This window comes from Aedes albopictus, chromosome 3 (assembly GCF_035046485.1).
Source record: "Aedes albopictus strain Foshan chromosome 3, AalbF5, whole genome shotgun sequence".
Lineage (NCBI taxonomy): Eukaryota > Metazoa > Arthropoda > Insecta > Diptera > Culicidae > Aedes > Aedes albopictus.
The window spans coordinates 324,025,213-324,053,138 of NC_085138.1; the positions used below are offsets into that span (position 1 = coordinate 324,025,213).

General features: G+C 40.9%; 1 protein-coding gene across 1 annotated transcript in view; it reads right to left on the reverse strand.

The window, feature by feature from the left end:
* Positions 1–447: 447 nt before the first annotated feature.
* The window catches only part of LOC109401307 (protein king tubby 2), a 142,565-nt gene continuing 115,086 nt past the window's right edge, over positions 448–27,926 (reverse strand). The window contains exons 3-6 of the mRNA XM_019673810.4: positions 24,318–24,734; positions 24,064–24,254; positions 23,747–23,881; positions 448–10,646 (exon numbers count right to left, since the gene is read on the reverse strand). Of these exons, the coding sequence (XP_019529355.3) occupies positions 10,377–10,646; positions 23,747–23,881; positions 24,064–24,254; positions 24,318–24,734 (1,013 nt within the window). The 3' untranslated portion in view covers positions 448–10,376. The remainder of the gene's footprint in view (positions 10,647–23,746; positions 23,882–24,063; positions 24,255–24,317; positions 24,735–27,926) is intronic.

A 27,926-nucleotide genomic window follows, 5' to 3' on the forward strand; every position in this document is an offset into this window, starting at 1 on the left:
GCTATAAGCTAGTGAAACCTGGTGTGTATCAGTGGAGAACACTTAGCGGCTGCAGGTCTTCATCAATAGATGCCTGCGGTATATAATTCGTGCATGGTGGCCTCACAAATGGATCTCCATCGTGGAGCTCCATCGTCGATGTCATCAAAAGCCGCAAATAGCGGCAGAAATTCGAGAGCGATAGTGGAGGTGGGTCGGCCACACTAAACACAGGAACGGGAACAATCTGCAAGCAAGGTTGGAACCCAGCAGGACATCGCAGCAGAGGCACATCCAGAGGCTCCTGGTGGCGCATTCTCAACAACGAAATCAAGCAAGTCAACAGAAAGTACCTCGGGCACATCAGGAACGACGCCAGTAATCAAGTATCAATGCCTTCTTTAAACGTAACTAATAATGGCAGTGATATTGACACACGATCAAATAAAACTCAACATAACTAAACTTTCAACTGAAAACCTTCAGACCCACACATTCGATGGCCTTATATTGTAAAATCCAGAAAAAGCACTCAAACGAGACTGACCGCAACCTCAATCCCTGCAAAACCATACTCTTTTTTATAGGTTCAATTATCATTTTCCGGTCAAATAAATAAGTACAAAAAGTTTAGCATCTAATGGTTAACCACAAAATCTGTTGTCTTGTTGTGGTATTCTATATGTTGTTTGTTTGAAGTTTTCGCTTTCTACCTTTTCCAATTTCTGACTATTTTGTTTGTTTTTTTACGGTACTACTTTGTTTCTTTTGATTATGACACAACCATTCGCGTTCGCTCCTCCGGTTCTCCTTGCCGCAGCTTAACATTGATGATGACAGATGTACATGTTACCCCATCTAATCTGACTGTGTTCGAGCACTGCATTAGTTGACTCTCTGCTTTTTTTATTCTACATGAACAATGTTCGACTACTATTTCTACTAAAGGTTCCAACCCGGGATATCCCGGGACAAAAAATCCCGGGATCTTGAAAAAATCGGGATTTCCCGAATCCCGGGATAAAATTTTTCACCGTCCCGAAAATCCCGGGATTCCCGGGACACACATTTCTTACACATTTTGTCGCTTTGATTTGAAATTGGAGTGTCCCTGAAACGTATTCGATGAGTCGTGTTTTTTTTTTCTAAAATGGCCTTCAACAAAACATCACGAAAATGTTACATAAACCACTTCAACTGTGTGTGGACATCGAAACTCGTAAGAACTCGACTGAAACGATGCTGGAGCACTTCATTCACGGTTTTGATTGCATCAAAGAGAAATTTTCCGAAATAGGCCTTTCCAGACTTATGTTGGACAAAGATTTTGAGGCTGCAAAAAAACCATCAGGAAGCTCTTCAGCCAATCAGACTTGTTTCGGTAGCATTGGGAAGACGAGATGCTATATTACTGTCTGCGGAAGGCAGCTGAGTTTCTTGTATTCAAAGCTTACGAAAAGTATCTCCAAAGTTGGTAACGACCTCTTCCATGCAATCATGAAAATAATCAACAAACGGCGCCAAAAGGAAATAAAAACAGCGCTAAAGTTCCTTCAAGGTGGCTTCGTGGTCGTGCGGCTAGTGTCACCAAGCATTTAGTCGCATCGTGCAAGGAGCGTGGGTTCGATTCCCGCCGCAGCTGTCAGGAAAAATTTTCGGCTGTGCCACTGGGCGTTGCATGCTAGTCCATGTCTAGTGTCGTGCTTCCTTCAAAGAGCGAACAGCTCACTGGAAGTACTAAACGTGTCCGTGTGTTTTTTAAAAGGTCTTTCGTCGTCAACGCAAGTGCCAGCAGAACTTGAAAGCTCATCGAAAACGCAAATGATTAAGTTCATCAAAGACCTGGGAGTTCGATTGTTGCGAGACTGCCAAAGACGGACCGATAATGATGCGGCCGAGTTGAGTGCTGGATTGTCCTGTATGCATAACACCATCGAGCATGCGTGAAGAACTGGAATCGGCTGTAAAGTAATAATTATGTCAACCCGTCTTAGACTGATTCGGAAATGATTGATTATTCGAAAGTAATTGCGGAAGAGCTGTCACTTTTTGTGCTACTTGGTATGTTGAGCCCGAATCTTAAAATCGAACTCCGGAAATATCTGTTCTAAAAAGCGACCCTCATTGTCCGATGAAATCAGTAATAACTTCTGCTTCTTGAAGTCGTATTTTCAGAGAACGAATTCAAATTGATGAGTCCATTTACTAGATTTGAATCATTGATTTTTTTTTAATTGATGAATAAAACATATTCCAGATCACAAAAATGTATTTTGAAGCACATTGAAAAATTTCCCGGGATCCCGGGATTTCCCGGGACAAGCAACAAATTTTATCCCGAATCCCGGGACAACCAAAATGGTCGGGAAATGGAACCTCTAATTTCTACGATTCACGTTTTACAATTTTTGCGGCCGAGCGCGTTAACTTATAATGCAAGTTGGGCAAGCTTGTTTGATGTTTTCGATTCCTAATATAAGTTTTTGATCACGTTTTTCTTCTTTTGCGTTCTTTTACTGCAGTTTTTGAGTATTTAGCTCATCATTCGGTTGTTTGCGATGAATCTCTTAGTACACTTGTTTCAGCGAAAAAACGTTAGGCCTGTTTCAAAAAACATGAGCAATTTTATTGTTTTTCTTAGAATTTTTTTCAGTCGCTAATACTGATGTCGAATTATTATATTTTAGATCTATGAAAAAACTATTGGACTGCTGTCTTTTGTTTCCTTTATGTGTCCATCTTTCCATTGTTGAGCCACTTTACAATAACCTATGCTATACTTCTGCTACCACTGTGATCAATGTTAATTCAATTCCATGAAGTGTTAAGATTGTTTTGAATGTATTTACAATGCTACAACAATATCACCTCTCAGAATCGAATCAAAGGTCTAGTAAGTGGTTTTGTGGTTTCGTATGTGACATGATTTCCCCGATATAATGCGGTGGCGTCAATTCATCAATTTCCTTATAATAACAGAACAATTGAATTGATTGACATCGAGACAGATTTGGCTGGGTATGAATGAGTTATCTACGGGTAGCCATGAGTTGCGGATAGCCGCAACAATGGCATCAAAGAGATTCAAAGAAGTTTAGAAAGCACACCCGGAGATGTATTGTTCGATTGCATGTTGGATTAGAGATTGATATCTTGACAGGAATGCTTCAAAGTTCGCCAGGCACAAGACACATGCTATGACTAGCTGTAAAACTTTCTTGCTTAACTTTCCAAACAAAGTTCCCATTTTTTATCAATAAAATGTGTGAGAGCAAATCTCTTTTTCTTCTTGCTGTTGTACTAACAGTCTAATAACATTTTAAAAGTCGTTTCTTTACAATAATCTCATAATGACAAACTCCCATATTGTCGGCAAAGCCCATTTTTTGGAAAAGTGAGTTTTTCAACCATTGGATGAAGACAATGGTAAAATCCAGTAATTCTAACAGCTCTTCGTGAAGTAAATTCAAAATTACAAAAAATAAAATTACATCCAACCAGAGTGAACTGTGAATCATTTCATGGAATCAGCGAAATATTTTAACTATGCTCCAGTTGATGTACACTTTAGGTTCTCCTCATCGCCGTCAGATTTCCAACTTCTAGCCAACTCGTTCAAACTTAACGACTGAACTTCAATTGGGTAAAATGACCTATAACGCACTTGGTTATCCCTCAAATGATCGAAGTTCGAATCTCAACAAATTGATCCACTTTCGTATCTCAGGACAAGCAAGGACTCCATTTGGCATGATCACTCTTGCTCTGTGCCTGCACATGTGCAGGTTGTGGAAGAAAGCATGGGTGGGAAAGGTTAAGGTAGGATGATTTCCGCCTTTCATAATTCAAACTATTTTGAGACCTCCGTACTATCGGTACTATCATACTATACGCGTCCTCTCTGATTCATGTGAATTGTGAGTGATAAGGGTTAAGCATTACTCCAAGGATTCAACAAAGAAATGTTCCCACAACAACTTTACCGCGAACTATTTCAGGGATAGTTCTGATAAAACTTGACAGGGTTTGATCAAAATTCCGACACATGAGCAGAATCGCGACAGCATACAACCAGAAATCTGACTGGATTCGAGCATAATTCCGACAGGATGCGAGCTGCATTCGGCTGAATTTGAAAAGAATCCCAACAAGATTCGAGCAGAAACCCGACGGCATCCGACCAGAATTCTTATAGGGCTGGTGCATATGTCTGAAATGGACGGGCTTGATGGTCTAGTGGCTACCGCTTCTGATTCATTTGCAGAAGGTCCTGGGTTCAATCCCTGGCCCGTTCCTTTCCTTCTACTTTGTATTTTTCTATCCACTTTCTCTATACTTTCTATATAATACAACTCATGTATATTCATATGTTCATAGCCATCGCTAGAACCAGAAACGGTTGAAAAGCCGTTTCCCTTCCTTCCAACGTTCACAGCATAGTTTCAATATATCAGATAACGCCTACGAGTTATGCAATCAAGCGAACTGTACCGCATATCTTCAGAATAATAAACATACGATTCTATCACCTTACGCCTGGCATCCACACACCAATAATGTGTGGAACCTTCTTCCAACCATATCCCATCAACAGTCGACATCCGCATGAGTTTGTGCAGACGCAGAGGTATATTCGGTCTGATGTGGATACTAACGATTACAATCATCACTTCCTTTCCCTTCCCCACATTGACCTGCAATCTGACGTGGCAGGCGCCATTATCGCCTAAACATACAAGATCACCAACGCTCACACACTGAAGATGCCTGCTAGTGCCCGGCAGATAATCTCATTGGTTCCTTGTGTGTAGCTTATCTGGCGATACTGGAGTAGCATCCACGGGCGGTCAATCAAGCTCAAGCTCAAGCTCAAGTTGGTGCAAATGTCTGAAATGATTTGATCAGAGTCAGACAAGTTAAGAGCAGATACCTATAAGAGTTTAGGTAGAATCTTTATAAAATTCTTCAATATTTTGACAGAATTTGTGTGAAGAATTATCCTTAAGTTAAAATTCACAAATATAAACAAATTTAATAAATCCGACAGGATTAGTCCAACATCCCAATAAAGATTCTAGCAGAATTTCAATATGATGCGAGCATATCCTGCGGAGATTCTGCTTAAATTCTGCCGAGAATCTGCTCGAACCTACTGTAGGGTTCATATTAGCATTCATTTGTAGGATTTGTGTTAAGGGTGTAAGGAGTGTCAATTGAGTAGTTAAGCATTAACGTGTAGTGTGTGTTTTGGAGGCGGTGCGTATAGTCAGTGGTCTGGGATTCGGGTAAGTTTTTCCGCTGCGGATGTCCAGCCCTACACCTGCCGGAATACTGCTTAAATCCTGCCACAACTTATTAGGATTCAACTCTAATCTTATAGCAATTCTGCTTGAATCCTGTCGAATTCGGCTCAAATCATGTCAGGATTCTATCCGAATTCTTGCGGGGTTTTGTTCGAATCCCTCTAGCATTCTACTCGAATCCTGCCGGATACTTAATCGTCAGAAATCCATGAAAAATAAACTCCAGATAAACCACAAACCGGCAAACGGTTATTGCAACCATAACATATTGCAAATGCTCCATAGAAAATCAAAAAGCGCTCCATAAAGAATGAACATATGTTCCATGAAAATGTGCCATATTACCCATCTATCTATATATATAAGAATGCAGTGGCATACGTGGGACCGCGCTTAACTTTCGAACGGATGGTCCGATTTGAGTCGTCTAAGTTTTGTTCTCTTAGTTTTCACCCAAGGAAGGTTTATGAGGCAAAAAACATGGGCAAATAGAGTTTTTGAAAATCCTGGTTTTCATACATTTTGAAAGGGGACTTTGGGCTTGGCTAGGGACTTGAAACGTCAAAAACGCAGTAGGCAAGACAAAGTTTGCCGGGTTCAGCTAGTAAATAATTAAAAACGTTCCATACATTATAAAAATGTACGGGTAAAACATAAAACTTTCTCATTAAAAGTGAAATTTTGCACCAATAAATAATACTGAAATGCTCCATAATAAAATACAAATGCTCCATAGAAAAAAGCAAACGAAAATTAAAATTGTATCCATAGAAAATTGAATATTGCTCCATAGAAAAACTAAATTGCACCATAAAAAATTGAAATTGCACCATAGAAAATAGACAAATGCTCCATAAGTATTATCAAACTGCACCACATAAAATAAAATTTGCTCCATAAAAAATTGAAAACTCTCCATAACTTTAAACATTTGCACCACTAAAGCAGTGTAATGTAGAGCAATTTAGCCTTGTCGAATTAAATTATGAGAATATGCTATCTATGGCGGATTTTCCATTTTTTATGGAGCGATTCATATTTTCTATGATGCAGTTTGATAATACTTATGGAGAATTTATCTATTTTCTATGGTGCAATTTCAATTTTTTATGGTGCAATTTATTTTTTCTATGGAGCAATATTCAATTTTCTATGGGTACAATTTTAATTTTTTATGGGTCATTTGCATTTTTCTATGGAGCATTTGTATTTTATTATGGAGCATTTCAGTATTATTTATTGGTGCAAAATTTCACTTTAATGAGAAAATTTTATGTTTTACCGGTACATTTCCCATATAGAATGGAACGTTTTCAATTATTTATGGGTAACATTAAACATTTTAATGGGATATATGTTCATTCTTTATGGAGTGCTTTTTGATTTTTTATGGAGCGATTCTATTTGTTTATGGGTACAATGAATAGGCTGACCCACAAATCACTCTATTGATATAAAGCATCCAGTAACTTCTCCTTGAATCCAGGAGTTTAAAAGAAATATTGATTGAATTTTTCTCAAATGATTACTTCAGAATTATACTAGACATTCCTTCAGAAATTACTCCTGGAAATCTAGGTATTGCTCCACTATTTCCACTAGGACCCCGGGGAAACTAGAATAAGTTGCCTTAGGAATTTCATCTATTAAACAAGTTTACGATATAACACGAAAGTCATAAACTTCTATGTATTAACGACCAAAATTGTTCATACAAAATTACATACGTGCTGATTTCGAGATCATGCTTTAAACAGTTGTCAGTAGAACAGTTTTTGGATTTAATCTAAAAATCAAGTAGAACACTTTTGAAAAAATATAAAATTTACCAAATTCAAATATCTTGCGTTGCTATTAACCAATTTTTAATCTCTTCGCATTAATAGAAAGCTGATTGTAATGCGAACATAATGTTTGCGTCATATTGATAGAAATCGAGATGTTGGTGAGTATGTATATGGAACGACTGCCTTTAAATTTAGAAAAAAAAATTACCGGATTCAAAACTATTGTACTTTTTCCTATGATGTCATTAATAAATACTCGAGATATTCTAGAGGTTATTTTTAAGAGATTATAATATAAAACTATACCTTGAATATTCGTTTCATTTTCTTTCTAATCATTACTATATGATTCCTGAATGAAACATAAAATACTTTTATCGTAGGATTTCACATGGAGTTTATTACATGATATTTTGGAATAATCAAGTAGTTTTTATCGAGTTTTTTCTCCAAAAAATTCCCTTGAATCTACTAAAAAGTTAATCATTTTAAAAATATATTCAAAAGAAATCAGCTAACATGTTTATTAGTACATTTAAAGACTTGAGTTTGCTAAAAAAAATTCTACAAAGACATTACTCCTCAGGTCTTTGGGTAATAACTGTTTGACCTGTTACACAATCATTGAACCATAAAGTGTACGTCCCCCGACTCGATACAGAAAAACTTGTAGTTAGAAGGTTGGGTTTGTAAAAAATAAAATTGCGTTTTGGCGGGATTCGAACTCACGACTCCATATTCGCTAGACCGGCGCTTGAACCAACTAAGCCACAGAACAGATAATAATTCTGCGGAACAGAGAGCCAAACTGAACCCGAGACCACACCACTCTTTTCCACAAGCGATCTCTTTTTCGGCGATGCCAATCCACAACAAACCCAAGTTTGTGCCCAATAGCTACAAGTGACAGCTAATTATTTTTATATGATTTATTAAATTTGTCAGTAAGCAACATTCTGTGCATTCTAACTACAAGTTTTTCTGCAAATCTAGCAAATGCCAGTAAAGGGCAACATATTCAGTGCTTCTGATTCGACCATCAATAGAATATATCTCGTTCGATACGATGTCTATTGTCATTCTTACAGAAAGGCTGAATTTATCGTTATGAAGATTTTGCGGGAAGCGGAAATATTCTCCACAAGAACATGTTTTCTCGCAGGTTTAGTAATAATGCTACAATCTTTGTATAAATCCTCTAAAACAGATCAATCTCGGGAACAAATATAGCAATAACAGTATCACACAGGACAGGAACGTGCCTTTTTGGAAATTCTTCTTCTTCTTCTTCTTTACGGCTCGACGTTCCCACTGGGACTTGGCCTGCCTCGCTTCAATTTAGTGTTCTTTGAGCACTTCCACAGTTATTAATTAAAAGGCTTTCTTTGCCTGCCATTGCATGAATTTGTATATTGTGAGGCAAGTACAATGATACACTATGCCCAGGGAGTCGAGAAAATTTTCCCGACTGGAACGGGAATCGAGCCCGCCGTCTCCGGATTGGCGATCCATAGCCTTAACCACTAGGCTAACTGGAGACTGGAAATTGTTCCATTCCATTATTTACCATGAAGTTTCTTTTTTTTAAAGTTTCTGTTTCTGGATACTAGTAAAATGTTTCCAACAAATCCAAAAGGTCAACAAAAAGATTTAAGTAGATACATATTCAGAAAAATTCCATTGTCTAGAACGATATTGTAAAAAATCTATAATTTTCCATTAAACCATATCACGTAATGTAATTTTCATTGTAGATTTTTTCGTTGTGTTCATTGAAAAAAACATTTCATAAAATGGAATCCCAGAAATTGTGATACCACCAGTAAATCTATTCGGATGTTCTGTCAGAACCACAGGAGATAGACAAAATGATTGGGACAGGCATTTTTTTTTTTCAATTTTAAGAAATTTTCAACTTGGTAATTTTTTGTCAAGCGTTTTAAAAATGCTCAAATTTTCACTGTAAGCTGTTCAACTAGTATTTTATAAATAACCCAAGTAACATTTTTAGTCAAATGGACTAAGAGAGGTTCTTAGAACCGTCATAAAACCAAAACAAAAACTTTAAGGTTTTATTATGGTTCTCAAAACCTTCTTCTTCTTTATGGTTTTACGTCCCCACTGGGACTTTGCCCGCCTCGCTTCAACTTAGTGTTCTTTGAGCACTTCCACAGTTATTAATTGAAGGGCTGGTTTTTGCCTGCCATTGCATGAATTTTTATTATTTCAATAATGCCAAATGTCCATTATGTCAAATTACCGTTATGCCAAATTCCTTTATGCCAAGTGACCTTATGCCAAACGACCTTATGCTAAATTACTTTATGCCAAATGTCCCGCTCCCTCTTAGTCTTAATCATATGTTTAGTGATCTTTTACTGGTAACTGCTTGAAAGCGTTGGACAAATTTGTTTCAAAATATCTAATAAGGGCACTTATTTCTGAAGTATAAAGATGACCGCCACATTGACCGCCTTTCATTTTCTCTACTTCCTTCAAAAACACATCAGGAGATCCATAAAGCAGACTAATCTGAAAATGCTACTCGTGAATACCAAGTAGAATTTTCAGACAAATGTGTTTGACAAGTCTTCGAATTTGTGCTCGAGAAAATGCGAGTCAAGAGGCAGGCGTTGTATTTTTAGAATAAACGCAGATGACCTTCACCTTAAAAGCAGTTTTTATCATTTTCAGATATTCGCATGAAACAAACAAAAGTGAATCCAATCATAAGGTCCACATTGATCACAGCAGCAGAAGAACTCCTACAACAAGCTTCACCTCTTTTTCATATCAACCAACACGCCTAAAACAGAAATAAATAGTTGTTCTCATATTCCTTGTAATGCATCCTCTAAACTACATTTTAATCAAAGCTCTTCACAGTTTCCTGCGTATATTTACTTGGATGCTATTCCTAGCATGAACCTAATAATTGTTCATTTTTATTTTCCTTCAAGCACTTCATTGTTCAACTAGCTTAAGTCTAAATCGTAAGTAGAAATCTTTGTTTTGTTTTCATTTGTTCAATTTGCGTCCTTTCCACTAATAGATCTAGATCAATTGAGTCGACTTTCGTTTAGTTTTATCTCCTCACTCCTACTATCAGTTATTTTAATTACAGACGGGTATCTCTCAGAGATACTCCTTCACCGAATTCCACGTGGCATGTTACTGCTAGCATTGAGAACGGCTTCTTCTCAAGTGTTGCACTCTCGCTACTACTTTGTTACCTGATGAAGTTTCGTTACGATATACTTTTTATAATCTTCTTCCCCTAAAAATTCTACCAACTATCCAACTCCAATTACTCGCACGCCAGCTTCCCGTCGAAGCTGCTCAGCGCAATCGCAAACGCCTGGAACGCACACAGCGGGTAGCGGAAATCCATCGTGAAGATGTCGTCGGACGTCCGGCCGAACTGCATCACGATGTAGTCCGGATCGGAGTCGTGCACCAGCTGAAAGTTCTTGACCGAGGCCTGCGTGACCCGGCCGTGAAAGTTGAGCACGTACGATTGCGTTTCGTCGTTCCAGATGGGCGTCTTGTTGTGCAGTTCAACGACATTGTCCATGTTCTGTGCGAGAGGGGGAGAGAAAGGGGAACACGGGATTAGAGCCGAGGTGTTGCTAAATTACAAAACATAATTTATTCCTATTCTATAAAGGGCAGTCAGGCGGCTGTAATTTACGTGCTTGTGCCAGGAATGGTTTATGGAAATTGGACAAATTAGCTACAGCTGTGCCAGCCGAGGAATGCCTTGGCGTGATTGCGTGAATCAGGTTTTAGGCGCTCGTTGTGAATTGGGGTGCAATGAATCCTTATTAATGTCACTGTATTATTCACCAGCCGCAGCCGTAAATTCCGAAGTTGGTTGTTAAAATATGTAATAAAGCTAAACCCCCCCTAACTGTCTCCCGGTTGACATTGACCTCGCCCAAAGCACGAGTACCAGCATCAGCGAGTTTTCTATTTTTGGTGATTTAAAACTCTTAGCTTAGCTTAACCCGACAACTGTAAATCAAAACTTTATTCACCAAAGAATTTGAAGATGTCTTTTAAAATTTAATTTGAAATTTTAAAAACAATGCTTTCGGAACTTTATCTGGCAGTTTCTTTAGACATTTCTTAGGCAATTCATTTGGAAACACCGCAAATTATTAATGTGGTAACTTTTACGGAAATTCTTTTGGAAACGGCTTTTTCCACTGGAAGATTATTCGGCAATTTCTTCGAAAATTTTATTGGAAACATCTTTTTTGGGAATTCTTGGAAAAGAATGGATTTTTCTATTTTTTTTTTTAATTTTCTAATTTTATTCGTGAATTTTAACTAAATTTCTAGCTCTCCACACAATTCTTTCGGAGCACAATGGGCAATTCCTTCGGAAATTGTTTTTGAAATTCCTTCGGTAATCACTTTAGGAATTCCTTCGAAAAATTCCTATGTGATTGTTTTGAAAATTCTTTCAGCATTTCCTCTGGGAATTTCACTGACATTGTCTTTGGGAAATCGTTCGGTAATTCCTTTGAAAATTTCCCAAGCATGGGCGTAGCCAGAAGGGGGCAGTGGGGGGGGGGCGTGCCCCCTCCTCTTGGTCACCAGATTTATTTTTTTTAAATCGAGCAAACTCAAAGATTCTCAATAACTCAGAGTTCTAAGCTTGGTTGAATGGCTAAATTTTGTGATGTTTATTTATGGAAAACAGCATGCCAATTTTTCCAGATATGCCGGAAACGGTTAAGGTAGGGAAAAAGAAGGACTTTCTAGAACCATATGCTGCTATAGAGGGTAGTTAAATGCTACTGCCACACGAATTTTCAGTAATATTCAATTCAAACAAACGTCATTCTAGGAGCAAAATACCTGGGATTTTTTTGCGAATTCTTTCAAGGACACATTCAGAAATTTCTTTATGCATTTATTCAGGAACTTCTTCAGGGATTCTTTCATAGGCTTCTTGCAGGGCTCCGATAGTCATTGTTTTAGGGTTTGTTCAAAAAAATGCTTCAAGAATTCCTCCCACGATTCCTTCAGAAAGTTTCACAGATACTTCTGCAAGGATGCATGAATTCCTCCTGGATTGTTTCCTTCAGTGATTCCATCATGGATTGCTCCAGAAAATTTTTCAAGAATTCCTCTATGGGTTTTACCAGACATTCCTCCAGGAATTCCTCCAGGAATTTCTCCAGGGATTCCCAAAAGAATGTCAACAGAATCTTTTTAGGTATTTCTGCAATTGTTCCTTTAGAGATTTCTTCGGGGATTACTCCTTAAATTCCTTCGAAAATTCCACTAGAGATTGCTCCATTAATTCAATCTAGAATTATTCGAAGTATTTTAGCAGGAATGTCTTCCAGAAAGCGTTACAAGAAATTTTACCAGAAATTAGATAAAAAATAATCCAAGAGTTCCTGAAAACATTGTACAGAACATTCTTTTGCAAGTCCATCCAAATATTCCAACAATAATTCGTCCAAAAATGATTGCAGACATGGATTCCTTCATTTTTTTCCTGCCGGAATTTGTTAAGAAAGCTTTCCTGGGATTTCTTCAGAAATTCCTCTTGGAATTTCTTCAGGAATTCCTCCAAGTTTTCTTTCAAGAATTCCTCCAGGGAATTCCTGGGAAATTTTTCTGTGTTTCTCTCAGGAACAACTCCAGGAATTATTTTCAAAATATCTTCAAGAGTTCCCCCAGGAACACTTTTTAGAACTCCTTCAGGAGTTCCTCTTGGATTTCTTTGGGGAACTCTTCCAGGAAATAATAAGTACTTCCTCCAGGAACTATTTAGGGATTCCCTCAGGAATGCCTCTAGGAATTGCTTCCGGGATTCCTTCTGGGATTTCTTGCAGGGATTACTTCAGGAACTGTTACAAAAATTCCTCAAGGAGATCATCCACAAACTTTTCTTAGAATTCCATCAGGATTTCTCCAAGGATTGGGATTTCTCAAGGGATTCCTCCACGAATTTCTTCAGAGATTACTCAAGAAATTATTCCAGGGATTCCTCTGGGAATTTCTGCAGGGATTTCCCTAAAAAATCATCCAGGGATTTCTTCAGAACCGCCTCTAGAGATGCATCCAGAAATTCCTCCAGGAATTCTTCTAGAGATTACTGCATGAGTATTTTTAGAGATTCCTCCGTTAATCCCTACAGGCATTTCTCTGTCCCCCAAAGATTCCTCCATGGATTCCTCCAAAAATTTCTGAAATAATTAACTCGGGAATTTCTTCTGTGATTTTTTCTGGAACAACTTATTTTAAACATTCCTCCAAAGGTTTTCCCATGAACTCTTCTTCTGAAGTTTCTCTTTGTGTTCTTTAAGCAACTCCTTCAGGAATTAATCCAGTACTTTCTTCAGGAACTGTCTAGGGATTCCCTTAGGAATTCCTCTTGAAATTGCTTCCGGAATTCCTGGAGTTCCTTCAGGAACTTCTTAAAGGATTCCTCCTGCAATTTCTTCAGGAATTGGCTTCTTTAGCGGTGTTGAGATAATTCCATGTTCGGAATCTGCATGCCAAACTGAGCCGAAATCCAAATTTTCATGAATTTTGGTGCCCGGGAACCTATTTAAAAATCAATTTGAAGTTTGTATGGGAGCGATTTGTCGGATCACCCCTCGTCGCATTTTGTACTGGGCGGAGCTGTCAAGCAGTTGCTCAGCTGTCAAAAGGTGATTTCGAAAAATCTCTTTGAAATTGGTTTTAGGCACCAAATAAAGTTCTAAAAATCTGAAAAAAATCATAGTGACTCAAAAAAAGATGCTCTTTCGTATGAAATCGAAAAAACAATTCATTTTTCTAAATTTAAAAACCCAATTATTCCTGGTATTACTCCACGAATTCTTTAAACGATTCATCCACGAATTTCTTCAAGGTTTCCTCTAAGATTTTTTCCAGGGATTCCTCTCGGAATTCCTGCAGGAATTTCTCTAAATATTCCCCCAGGAATTTATCCAGAGATTCTTCCAGAAATTCCGTCCTTCAGGACTTCCTCCAGCCATTCCTCCAGTAATTGCTTCCGGGACTCTTCTCAGAATTCAAGCGATTTTTTGCAGAGACTCCTACAGGAATTTCTTCAAAGATTTCTCCAGGAATTACTTCAGGGAATCTTCCTAGAATTCCACCAGGAATTCTCCTAGGCATTACTTCAGGGAATCTATCTAGAATTCCACCAGGAATTCTCCTAGGCATTCTTCAAGAAAATTTTCCAGGGATTTCTCCTTGGATTCTTGCAGAGATTTCTCCAGATTTTTTTTCAGCGATTCCTCCAAGAATTCCACCGGATATTCCTCCAGAAATTGCTTCAGGAACTCATCCAGGAGCATCTCCTGGGATAGCTTCAGGATTTCTTCTCGGGATACCTCCAGAAATTCATGCAGGTATTCCTCCAGGATTTCATCCAGGAATTTCTGTAGGGTCTCCTCGAGGAGTTCTTCCAGGAATATTTTATCAGGGATACCTCCAGGAATTTCAACAGGAATTTATCAAGGAATTTCATTATAAATAATGTCAGCAATTCATCCAGGAATTTCTCCAGGAAATCCTTAAAAAGTTCTTCCAGGATTTTCTATAGAAATACGTTCTAGAATTTTTTTTCAGGAATTCCTTCAAGAATTCTTCCAGATTTTCCTCCAGCAATCGCTGGATTCCTCTAGGAATTCCGCTAAAAAATCCTCCAGGAACTTCTTCAGAGATTTCCAGGGATTTTTCAACGAATTTCTTCAAGAATTCCCCCAAGGATTACTACAGAAATTCCTTCGAGAATATTTCTCCAGGAATTCCTCCAGAAATTTCTTTAAAACTCCTCCAGGAATTTCTCATGGGATATTTTATAAATTTCTCCCAGAGTTCCTCTAGAGATTCCCCCAGAAGTTTATCCAGTAATTGTTGCAAGAATTCCTCCAAACATTCATCCAGGAATTCCTTCAAGGATTCCTAAAGCAATTCCCAAAGGGAAACCTACAAATATTCCTCCAGGAATTCCTCCAGGCATTCCTCCACGATTTTATCCAGGATTTTCTGCAGGAATTATCCCAAGAATTTCTTCAGCAATTTCTCCAGCGATTTCTCTAGGAATTGATCCAGGAATTGCTCCTGGACATCAGACATTCAGAAATTATGTAAGCAATTTATCCAGGAATTTTTTTAGATAATCTTCTAGGGATTTTTTCAGAAATTCTCCCAGGAAATTCTCCAGGAATACCCTCACGAATTTTTCAGGGATTCCTCCAGGAATTTCTCCAGGAATTTCTCCTGGGATTCTTTCATGAATTGCTTCAGGGATTCCTCCAGGGATTTTTACAGCGTTTTCTCCTCGAATTTCTCCATGGATTTACCCAGGGTTTCCTCCAGGAAATTCTTCGAAGATTAATCCAGGGAATCCTCCAGAAGTTCTTCGAAGGATTCTTCCAGTAAATCCTCTAGGATTTCTTCAGAATTTTTTCCAGGAAAATCTCCAGAAATACCTTGAGAAATTTTTCAGGGATTCCCCCAGGTATTCCTCCAGTTATTCCTCTAGAGATTTTCCTCCGGGGATTTCTACACAAATTTCTTCAGGGATTCCCTCAGAGATACCTTCAGAAATTCCTACGAGGATTGCTCCAGGATTGCTTCAAGGGATTTTTCCAGAAATAGAAAAAACTCAGAATTCCTCTAGAGATTTCTCTAAAAATGAATCCAGTAATTCTTTCATGAATTCCTCTGGACATTCCTCCAGGAATATCATCATGGCTTCTTCCAGAAATTCCCACAGGAATTCCTCTAGGAATTCCCCCAGCCATTCCTCCAGGATTTTATCCAGGAATTTCTCCATATTTTTTTTTTTTGAAGGAATCCCCCAGTGATTATTTTAAGAATTGCTGTAAGGATTTCTCCCGGAATTTCTCCAGGAATTCCGCTAGCAATTCCTTCAGAAATTTCTTAAGGGATTTTTTTCAGAAGTAGAAATTCTTCCAGTATTATTTCAAGAATTCCTCTGGAGATTCCTCCAGCAATACCAAAACGAATACCTCTAGAAATTTCTCCAGGCATTCCTTTAGAATTTTATTCAAGAACGTCTCCAAGAGTTCCTCCAGGAAATACCCCGGGATTTTCTTCAGGAATTTCTCAGGAATTTCTTCAGGAAATCCTCTAGGGATTTCTTCAGAGATTCTTCCAGGAAATGCTCCAGGAATACTTTCAGGCATTTTTCAGGGATTCCTCCAGAAATTCCTCCAGGGATTCCTCCGGAGAATCGCTCAGGAATTGCTTCAGGGATTCCTCCAGGGATTTCTTCACAAATTTCTCCAGGGATATTCCCAGAGATTTCTCCAAGGGTTCTTCCAGGAAATCCTCCTGGAATTTCTCAAGGGATTTTTTCAGATATTTTCCCAGTATTCCTCTGGAGATTTCTCCAGGAATTTTTCCAGGGATTGCTCCAAGAAACTTCTCTAGGAATTCCTGCTCGGTCTCATCCAAGAATTCTTCCAGGAATTTGTTCAGAAGTTTTTCCAGGCATTTCTCCTGGGTTCTCTCTAAAGATTTTCCCAAAAATTACTTCAGGGATTCCTGCATCGATTCTTCGGGGGATTTCTCCAAGAATTCCTCGAAGGATTCCTTCTAAAATTTCTCTAAGATTTCCTCAAGGAATTCCTCGAGAGATTTCTTCTGAAATTTTTCTAGGGATTCCTCCCAGAATATTTCCCAGAATTTCTCCAGAACTTCCTCCAAGGAACCCACCAGCAGACGAACGAAAACGGCCTACGACTTATTGATTTCGCCGCCTCCAAAAATATGGCCATACGTAACACCTTTTTCCAACACAGCCTCCCTTATCGTTACAGGAGATCACCACAGCCGGCGGAATCTCAGCACTTCTCCGACATTATCGACGTCAGGACCTATCGTGACGCCAACATCGGCTCCGACCACTATCTGGTGATGGTCAAACTGCGCCCAAAACTCTCCGTCATCAACAATGCACGGTACCGGCGACCACCATGGTACAACCTAGAGCGACTGAAACAACCGGATGTCGCCTCAGCATACGCGCAGAATCTCGAGGCCATGTTGCCAGACGAGGGCGAGCTCGATGAGGCCCCTCTAGAGAACTGCTGGAGTACGCAGCCGAGAGCACCATCGGGTACGTGGAACGGAATCGACGGAACGAATGGTTCGACGAAGAGTGTAGAACGGTTTTGGAGGAGAAGACCGCAGCGAGAGCGGTAATGCTGCAGCAAGGGACTCGACAGAACGTGGAACGTTACAAACAGAAGCGGAAACAGCAGACCCGCCTCTTTCGGAAGAAAAAGCGCCGCATGGAAGAAGCCGTTCCCAAGAAAAACGGAAGTTCTATCAGAAGCTCAATGCATCCCGCAACGGCTTCGTGCCGCGAGCCGAAATATGCAGGGATAAAGACGGAGGCCTCTTGACGGACGGACGTGAGGTGATCGAAATGTGGAAACAGCACTTCGATCAGCACCTGAACGGCGTGGAGAACGTAGGCACGGGAGACCACGGCGACGGAGGAAACGACGACGCCAGTGCAGCGGAGGACGGAAATGAACCAACTCCCACGCTGAGGGAAGTTAAGGATGCCATTCCACAGCTCAAAACCAACAAAGCAGCTGGTAAGGCAGTATCGCAGCTGAACTCATCAAGATGGGCCCAGAAAAGTTGGCCACCTGTCTGAATCGGCTGATAGTCAGGATCTGGGAAACCGAACAGCTACCGGAGGAATGGAAGGAAGGGGTAATCTGCCCCATTCACAAGAAAGGCGATCATTTGGAATGTGAGAACTTCAGGGCGATCACTATTTTGAATGCTGCCTACTAAGTGCTATCCCAAATCATCTTCCGTCGTCTGTCACCTAAAACGAATGAGTTCGTGGAAAGTTATCGAGCCGGGTTCATCAACGGCCGGTCGACAACGGACCAGATCTTCACCGTACGGCATATCCTCCAGAAATGCCATGAATAACAGGTCCCAACGCATCATCTGTTGATCGACTTCAAAGTGGCATACGACAGTATCGACCGCGAAGAGCTATGGAGAATCATGGACGAAAACGGCTTTCCTGTTCCTGTCAGCTGACTAGTCTGATTAAAGCAACGATAAACGGTGTACAAAATTGCGTAAGAGTTTCGGGAGAACTATCCAGTTCATTCGAATCTCGCCGGGGACTGCGACAAGGTCTGAAAGGTGTTATGCGACGAGCCGGGCTCAACAACCGGGGAACGATTTTCAGAAAATCCGGTCAATTTGTGTGCTTTGCGGACGACATGGACATTATCGCCAGAACATTTGGAACGGTGGCAGAGCTGTACACCCGCCTGAAACGCGGAGCAGCAAAGGTCAGACTAGTGGTGAATGCCTCAAAAACAAAGTACATGCTGGTAGGCGGAACCGAACACGACCGGATCCGTCTGGGTAGTAATGTTACGATAGACGGGGATAGTTTCGAGGTGGTGGAGAAATTCGTCTACCTCGGATCCTTACTGACGGTTGACAACAATATGAGTCGAGAAATTCGAAGGCATATCATCAGCGGAAGTCGGGTCTACTACGGGCTCCAGAAGAAGCCGCGGTCAAAAAAGATTCACCCACGCACCAAATGCACCATGTACAAAACGTTAATAAGACCGGTGATCCTCTACGGACACGAGACATGGACCATGCTCGAGGAGAACCTGCAAGCACTCGCAGTTTTCGAGCGAAGGATGATCATCGGCGGTGTGCAGGAGAACGGTGTGGCACTCTCAAAGCAATTGATTTTAAAAGAAACTCCTTTAAAAACCCTAGAAGGGTTTCTTTCTTGATGAATAACAGGTTTCCACCAGTATTAGAACCTTCTGAAATTACTTCCGAGAATCCTCCAGGTATTTGTTTGGGATTTTTCCAATTATTTCATCCAATATTTCTTCAGGAGTTTCTGCTGGGATTTTTCCAGGAATTCTTTGTACAATTCCTGCAGAAGTTTCTTTAGTGGTTTCTGCAGAAGTTTCTTCAAAGAATTTCTACAGGAATTTGTTCCTCGATTCCTCTAGGTGCTCCTTCTGTGATTATACCAGAAATTCCATCTGATATTCCCTGAGAAGTTCCGTCTTGGATTCCACAAGAAGTTTCTTGTGGGATTCTTCCTTTGAGGACTCCTTTGAGAGTTTGAGGATTCCTCCAGAAGTTTCATCGCGGTTTCATCCAGAATTCCGGAGTTCTACAAGATTTTCTTCAAGAATTAACTTGGAGTTTTTTCTGGGATTCCTCTAAAAGTTGTTTGTATGGGATTACTGTAGGAGTTCCATGTATACAGAGTTTGTAGGCTAATAAAGAATCTGGATCTGGATTTTCTTTCTTTTGAGGTTGAGGGATTCCTTTTTTAAATTTACTCAGAAGATGTTCCTGAGAATCTTCCACAAGTTATTTCTGAGATTCCTCAAGATGTATCTTCGGCGGTTTCACTCGCAGCTCCCGCGGGATAAATACTCCAGGACTTCCTTTCCAGGACCTTCTACAGGAATTCTATCTAAGATCCCAGATCTCCCAGTATCTTTCTCAGTAATTCCTCCAGGAGTTGCTTTTTTTTAGTAATCCAGAAGTTTCTTCTGGGATTCCTCCAGGAGGTTTTGTTCAATAAATTTAATTCAATTTTTAAATCAGACTCAATGCAAGCATAACATTCTGATTGTGCGATATTTGCCAGAAAACCATTCGCCAGAATGCCATTGGCCAGAAAGACATTTGCCAGAAAATACCATTTCCCAGAAAACCGTTTGCCAGAAAGAACCATTTCCCAGAAAACCATTTGCCAGAATGTACCATTCCCCAGAAAGTACCATTTCCCAGAAATTTTCCAAAGTTCTCAATCCAGAAGTGTTTCCAATCTAACGATAATTTAAAACATTCTTAATGAAAAATAAATCGTGTTTTTTACTTGTTTGGGATCGATTAGCCCACGATAACGATTGTAAAAATGTAAAATGTGTTTGTTCAGATTTATATGATTTATATATGTTTTAGAGTAACTTTGAAAGAAAAGCCTATAGTTTGAAGAAGAACAACTCTGAAACAATGTGAACTCAAACCTTTCAAACTTCACAAAACATTAAATCTTTTTTGTAATTTAATTATGTTATTGATGTGCGCAATTTCAATTAGAACAATTCCACAAGTTTGCCATGTGGACAAGTTGATCATGATGTGGATCCAATTGATCAAATACTATTTTGACGGAATTTGATCAATACTCATCAAAGGTTTTCCTTTCTTCAACAAATAGGATGTTCTTTCCAGCTTATACTGATATGCAATTTTTGTCTTTACTTATATTTTTCAACAATTCCCTTCTTTCAATTGAAAGTTATTTCACAGACAAACAGACGTAACACCTTGAACGATTTTCATAGAAATCCATCGCCCAGTTCACACTACCATCACCTGGTAGAAAATTTGCACGAATCACTGTGTTGTGCAATATGGTCAACAGAAGGCGCTAGTGTGAAACGTCAAACGCATAGAAAAACGACGCGCGCGCCTCTGGTTGTGAAAGCCACAACTATGAAAATTTAAAATGATCGTTAAAAGCGTGGTCGATGGAAATTTTACAAGTGTTATGTCTGCTGTGGTTATTTTTTAAGCTTATTTATAACAATAACTACATATAACATGATCACTTTAAATCGTAACTTTTGTGCCAACAGAAAAATTACCCGGAATTGTTGATCCCACACTTAAGACAATCGAATACCATAAACAAAAACCTTTTGGAGCAACGAGTAAAATATAAAGAAATGATAACTTAAGTGACGGTTTTACCTATACCACTAGCCTGACTGTCACTGTCCAAAAGCCATTATTCCCAATATAACAAGCTTGAGGCTGAATATCACTTGATCAAATGCTATAAAAAGCTTGTTCTTGAGAAAATAAATTCTAATAATTCCAGCAGCTTTTTCCTTCTTTTAATCATCTGCTGTTCTTTTTAGATGAACTTAGTACGCATGAGCCTATTAAATAAACGAAATGGAAAAAAAGGTGAACTTAGCTTTTTTGCGACATTTCTAACCAATATATTCCCTTATCACGGTGGTTGTAACATGTGAGCTTAACATATTTGGGCTTATGGTATTACGGCTAATGGCGCTCCGGCTACTGTAATAGAATCTTAATATCAATGGTGTTAGGGCATTCGGCTGAAGGCCGTTGGGTCGAATGTAATTTGGTCGAAGTTCATTAGGTCAAAAAGTTATTTTGCCGAACGGCCATATTTTTTCATTTTCTCTAAACTAGTGAATTTTGCCTTCTTTTAAACATAGGCTGTTCTTCTTAGTTAGTAAGACTAGATTTTGACACTAGATTTTGATTGTTGATTACGGTAAACAATTAGGCAATATTTATATTGTAGAAGTATCAGCCAATTATTGGAAAACCGAAAAATTTAAGAAACCGTTCCGATTCCTGTTCCATAATCACTGAATTGCGATTCTTGATCATCACTCTACACACTTAATTTTGATTACCGTGTTCGGTAATTTTTTTACGAAATTAGAACAGCTGAATACAGCTGTAATGGATTGTTTACATTTTGCACCCGTTTTTGACAGTTGGAGTACTGAGCCTCAGTAAAATGGATTATCGAAACTACTAAAATCGTACTGCTGGTATTTCGTCAAAAAAGTACCGAATAAGCAATTCAGGATTGAGTGTGTATCCATTGGCCATTCGGCCTAATTGACCAATCCAAATTTCTGTGTGTCATAGTGGTTTGTGTTCAGATTTCCCGTGTTAATCTATCTGTAAGAATATGTAAACATCTTTTGCTCTCACGTATATGGATAGGTTTGCAGTAGGTTTCGTGAGATTTTTTTTGGACAACTCAATGGACTTCGGTCAGCAGTATTTTCACCATACCATATGTTTGTGGACCTATGCACTTATAGCCTAGTTATATCGAAGTCTCGCGCTTAGTATCATATAGGCGTATCTGCAATGATCGATTTTTTCTTTGCTCAATAACTACCGGTGAATCATTTCCAGTGGTTTTAGTTGTTCTAGCCCTAGTCGTCCTTTATCGAAACAAACCAAGAGATCATCCTAGCAGTGAACGTATTGAATTATTGTAAAAGATTGAAGCTGACGACATTTTTTATGTTAATGGACTAAAATATATCCACCAAATTCTTACAATCACATCTAGTTTCAATTAATTTTTAGAAAATGGAGAAAATTTATATTTGCCCGAAAATACCTTTTGCCAGAATGTACCAATCCCCAGAATTTAATAATAAATTCTGGGGATTGGTACATTCCGGCAAATGGTACTTTCGGGCAAATAGTATTCTGGCAAATGGTACATTCTGGCAAATCGTTTTCTGGCGTTTGTCATTCTGGCGAATGGTTTTCTGGCGAACGGTTTTCTGGCAAATATCGCACAATCTAACATTCTTCCTTAACCTTTATTCATTGATAGAAAACCTGCCGTTAAAGGAGCTGAGGTGTAACTTCACGATTCGTTTTTTATCGTTCGTACACACGCCATGGAAATTGAGCAATGAAGAAGGCACAAAGTGAGAACTTTACTCACATCACGCTGAAACCTTAGGACTCTGATAACGAACTAGATTTCTCCGAACAATCTTGCCATCACCTTCCACCACAAGTGCGTGTATGTGTAATACCATTCACCTAATCAATTACCCATTTCGCTCCAAACGTGTTGCAACGCTTCATCCTTCACGGCCGTAAACGTATCCTCAGTAGTGGAACGACGCTTGATTGTAATTTACTTGGCTTGTGTATATGTGTTGCGAGAGGGCCAATGCCCACCGTGGGAAAGTTCTTGTTCCAAGAAATTACCGCCATTACCGGCCGGTCGGTGATGGGATTAATCAAGTGCCAAGTTCAAGTCCTACTGCCGTAGGCTAAGAACTGATCCGAGTTTTACCGTCGACCACGACGACGTCCGGTCAACAGCGGCCCACACGCAAATTGAGTTATCGTTAGGACGAACGTACTAACCTAGTGAACACGGTGCGGTGGTGTCTGCCCTGCCATAAGCTGCAAACCAACCGGCTGCGACAGATTTGAAGCGGGTTGGACAGACTAGCGCAGTGATTGCTGCATTATGAGGCGCTACCTACATAGTACGAGAAGGATGGATTGACTACGACACGACGGCGATGGGATAATGGTGTCATGAAAATTTGATATAACAATCCCTGCAATGCCCTCAAGGAGGATCAGATGATGAGATGACTATGCTTATATGAGGATGTAGCGGATGACTAACTTCACTCTTGGCTGGTTGAATATGCGAGAATTAATAGCAAAATGTCTGTCCATGGAGTTTGAGCATTAATTTTGAAATAAATCAGCATTGGGCTGAAAATCTCGGTAATGAAGTAAGCAAAACAAAAACACCTTGCAGGAATATCTGCCGAAATTCCTGGAGTTGGATCCAAAATACCCTAAAGTGGCGCGCTTTAAGAAACACATGGTGAACCACTACTGAATTCACGACGAGAGCAAACACGCAAAAGTAATAAATTCCCCAGAACGGCACCATCATCACCGTTGTCGTGAACTAGCAATGTGCTGTGAACTTTGTCCAACTCCAGAAGCACGTGCTCTGCTTATTCTTGGTGGCAACCGTCCAACGACGTTTTATTCTAGGTTTCTTTGGGTCTTCGTCGTACTCACCTTCGACTTCCAACTGTCCAACAGCCCCAGCTGGCCATCGGCGGAGCTGATTTTCACCCTCTGGTCGTCCTCGGTCATCCCCGGCAGCAGCACCGTCATATTCCGCGGCCCCTTGAAACCTAATATGTTGGTATCCTGATGAGGAGAAATGGTACCACCGAGAAAGACACACAACAAACATCATTAAAACCATCCCTCAATGAAACGGAAAATCATAAATCTTCGTCAAGGATGTCGCATGAGCTCAGTCTTCGTCGCCATATGTACTATAGATACGGCACATACCAAAGCATACACACTCTATTTAAAATACTTACGTATATCACTACCGCGAGGTCTAGCCTCGGGTTGGCGTGGTCTTCCTTCTTGTTGCTGTCGTACACGAAGAACGTCGTTCCGAACACATTCGACCGGAGCTTCCCCACAAAGCCGTCCGCCTGCCGGGACAAATCCGTCGGATCACAGCTGATGATGTAGTTGGACGTTTTGCTCTTCTTTCGCTTTCGCCCTGATTTGGTGGTGGTTTAAAAATGTTATTCATGAAATTTCATAGACAACCGATCCTACATACCCGCTAAACAGAAAACCTTTTTCCCGTAGTCCCGCTCCAGATGCAGGTAGTAGATCGGAAACAGCCCCCGGTCCATGCCCTTCCGGTCCCGCGTTATCCTACATTTGTACAGCACCCCCTGCGGAGCAGGTTGCGTCACCCACTGTTCGACCGGCCCGATGACATCCCCTTCGGTGTCGTTGTGGCCACTGGCTTGCGGTGACGAATGTTCCACGCTTTTGCCGCTACTGCTGTCGTGATGGCTGCCGCCGTTGTTGTTCATCAGGGCGGGTGAAATCGGCGCCGAGTGCGTTAGCAGGTGTTCGGCACTGTGGCGGATGGCGGAGTCGAAGCTGTTCGACGACGGCAGAATGTCCACCGGGGTACTTTCCTCGTCTTCGCTGTCCTGGGAGGAGGGGGTGAGCTTTTCGAGGGGTGCTGAAATTGGTGGATATTTTAAGTATTTAAAGTATATTATATTTTGGAAAATATATTGACACATTTGTCAAAGTTTTAATTCGCTTTATAGATAGGCATTATCAAAACCTCCTTCTATGTCTAATAAAGAGCTATAAAGCTTATAGAGCTATTTCTTTTGCTGAAAACCTTTCCGGTCCTTGATCTCCAAAAGATTGAAGAGGAGGTTGGCCGGTTGAAAAACAACAAAACCGCTGGAGCAGATCAACTACCAAGCGAGCATCTACAATGCAGTGGGGAAGCACTGATGAGAGCACTACACTGTCTAATTTTAGCAAGATTTTGGAAGGAAAAGATATACCGGAGGAATCGACGGGAGGTATTATGTGACCCATCTACAAAAAGGGCGACAAGTTGGATTGCGGGAACTATCGCGCGATCACACTACTGAGCGCTGCCTACAAGGTACTCTCCCAAATTTTATGCCGCCGTCTATCACCGATTGCAAGAGAGTTCGTGGGGCAATACCAGGCTGAATTCATGGGTGAACGCGCTACAACGGATCAGATGTTCACCATCCGCCAGGTGTTGCAGAAATGCCGGGAATACAACGTGCCCACACATCACTTGTTCATCGATTTCAAATCGGCGTATGATACAATCGATCGAGAGCAGCTATGGCAGATTATGCACGAATACGGATTCCCGGATAAACTGATACGGTTGATCAAGGCGACGATGGATCGAGTGATGCGCGTAGTTCTAGTATCAGGGACACTCTCAAATCCCTTCGAATTTCGCAGAGGGTTACGGCAAGGTGATGGTCTTTCGTGCTTGCTGTTCAACATTGCGTTAGAAGGTGTAATAAGGAGGGCGGGGATTTACATGAGTGGTACGATTTTTACGAAGTCCGTTCAGCTGCTTGGTTTCGCTGATATTGATATTATTGCTCGTGAATTTGAGACGATGGCGGAAACATACATCCGACTAAAGAGTAAAGCCAGGCGAATCGGATAAGTCATTAATGTGTCGAAGACAAAGTACATGATGGCAAAGGGCTCCAGTGAGGAATCACCGTGCCCGCCACCCCGAATTTATATCAACGGTGATGAAATCGAGGCGGTTGAAGAATTCGTGTACTTGGGCTCACTGGTGACCGCCGATAACGACACCAGCAGAGAAATTCAGAGGCGCATTGTGGCAGGAAATCGTGCTTACTTTGGACTCCGCAAAACTCTACGATCGAATAAAGTTCGCCATAACACGAAGTTAACTATCTACAAAACGCTGATTAGACCGGTCATCCTCTATGGGCACGAAACATGGACCCTACGTGCAGAGGACCAACGCGCCCTTGGAGTTTTCGAACGGAAGGTGTTGCGTACCATCTACAGCGGAGTGCAGATGGACGACGGGACTTGGAGAAGGCGAATGAACCACGAGCTGCATCAGCTGCTAAGAGAACCAACCATCGTCCATACCGCGAAAATCGGGAGGCTACGGTGGGCGGGTCACGTCATCTGGATATCGGATAGCAACCCGACTAAAATGGTTCTCGAGAGTCATCCGGTACAAAAAGACGTGGAGCGCAGCGAGCTAGGTGGGTCGACCAAGTGGAGGACGATCTGCGGACCCTACGCAGAGTGCGGAACTGGAGACAAACTGCCATGGACCGAGTTTAATGGAGGAGGCTACTATGTACAGCAGAGGCCACCCCGGCCTTAGCCTGACTGGTAAGGTAAGGTAAGCGAAAACGTACATCCGACTAAAGAATGAAGCTAGGGAGAAATTACCGCGTCCGCCACCCAGAATTTCCATCAACGGTGATGAAATCGAGGCGGTTGAAGAATTCGTACTCTTCGAGTCACTGGTGATCGCCGACAACGACACCAGCAGGAAATCGAGCTTACTTTGGACTCCGCAGAACTCTACGATCGAACACAGTTCGCCGTCACACAAAGTTAACTATCAACAAAACGCTTATTGAACCGATAGTCCTCAATGGACACGAATCATGGACCTTACGTGCAGAGGACCTATTTACATCTACGGCGGAGTGCAGATGGAAGACGGAACGGATGGAGAAGACGAATAAACCACGAGCTGCATCAGCTGCTGAGAGAGCCAATCATCGTCCATACTGTGAAAATCGGGAGTGGGTGCGTCACGTCATCAGGATGTCCGATAGCAACCCGATTAAAATGGTTCTCGAGAGTCATCCGACCGGTACAAGAAGACGTGATGCCCAGCGAGCAAGGTGGGTCAATCAAATGTAGGGTGTTCCTCCTCCGAGGTGCCATCTTTTGCTTCTTCCGAGATTTTTCCACTAATTTCTTCTAAGATTTCTCCAAGGGGCAGCAGGGACAGGAGTCCTGGGGCTTGACGAAACCCCCCTTCTGCGAGTCACGTGGGAGCCTAGGATTCTTTTCTAAGCGAACCATATCAACACACCAGTGTGGAGCCACCACCTTTGGCACCGGGAGGTGACCGAACACCGGGGCATACGGGTTTCTCAAGCAGAGTAAGCCTAGGCGTGGCGAGGTCTCTATTGGGCCTCTTTAGAAATTCCACACATCCGGAAGCAACTCTGTTCAAGCGATACGGCACCGCTTCCAAAGTGTCACAGCCCAGCTAGGATGCTTGGGGTACATCAGGAACGACGCCAGTAACGGCGATGACATAGTGCCGCTTCAAAGTGAGAGTGAAAGTGCGCGTCCATAGGATTTTCGTGAATTTGCTATTGTTGATATTCTTCTTTGCGGCTTCGCACACGCGCACTCCCACTCTCACGCGTAACTATAACGGCACCCTAAGACATACTAGTCTTGCTTTGTAATTGGTAACTAAGACGGTACACGCTTAGGTTACTAAGCACAAGTGAGCTGGTAGCGACGGCCCAAGCAGCACCTGCAACATCATGCAGATTGTGGCTTACTATGCTTTGGTCTAAATGAGTTGCACTAGAAGCACACGAAACTTCCATCTTGTCAGTTGAGTTGCATTTAAACTCCGAAATCCGTAAAGTTGCGGCTTTGTTTCATAGAAATTACAAATTACCAAGTGTTTGACATCGATCTGTGGAGGCGGAGCTTACATATTGCTCGCAAGTGATAATACAGTCAGCTTACATTAAATGTGTTATGTAACATGCATGAAACATCTAACTCTGGTTTGTTTGTTCAGATAAGGTTCCATATGCGTTACAGAAAACTT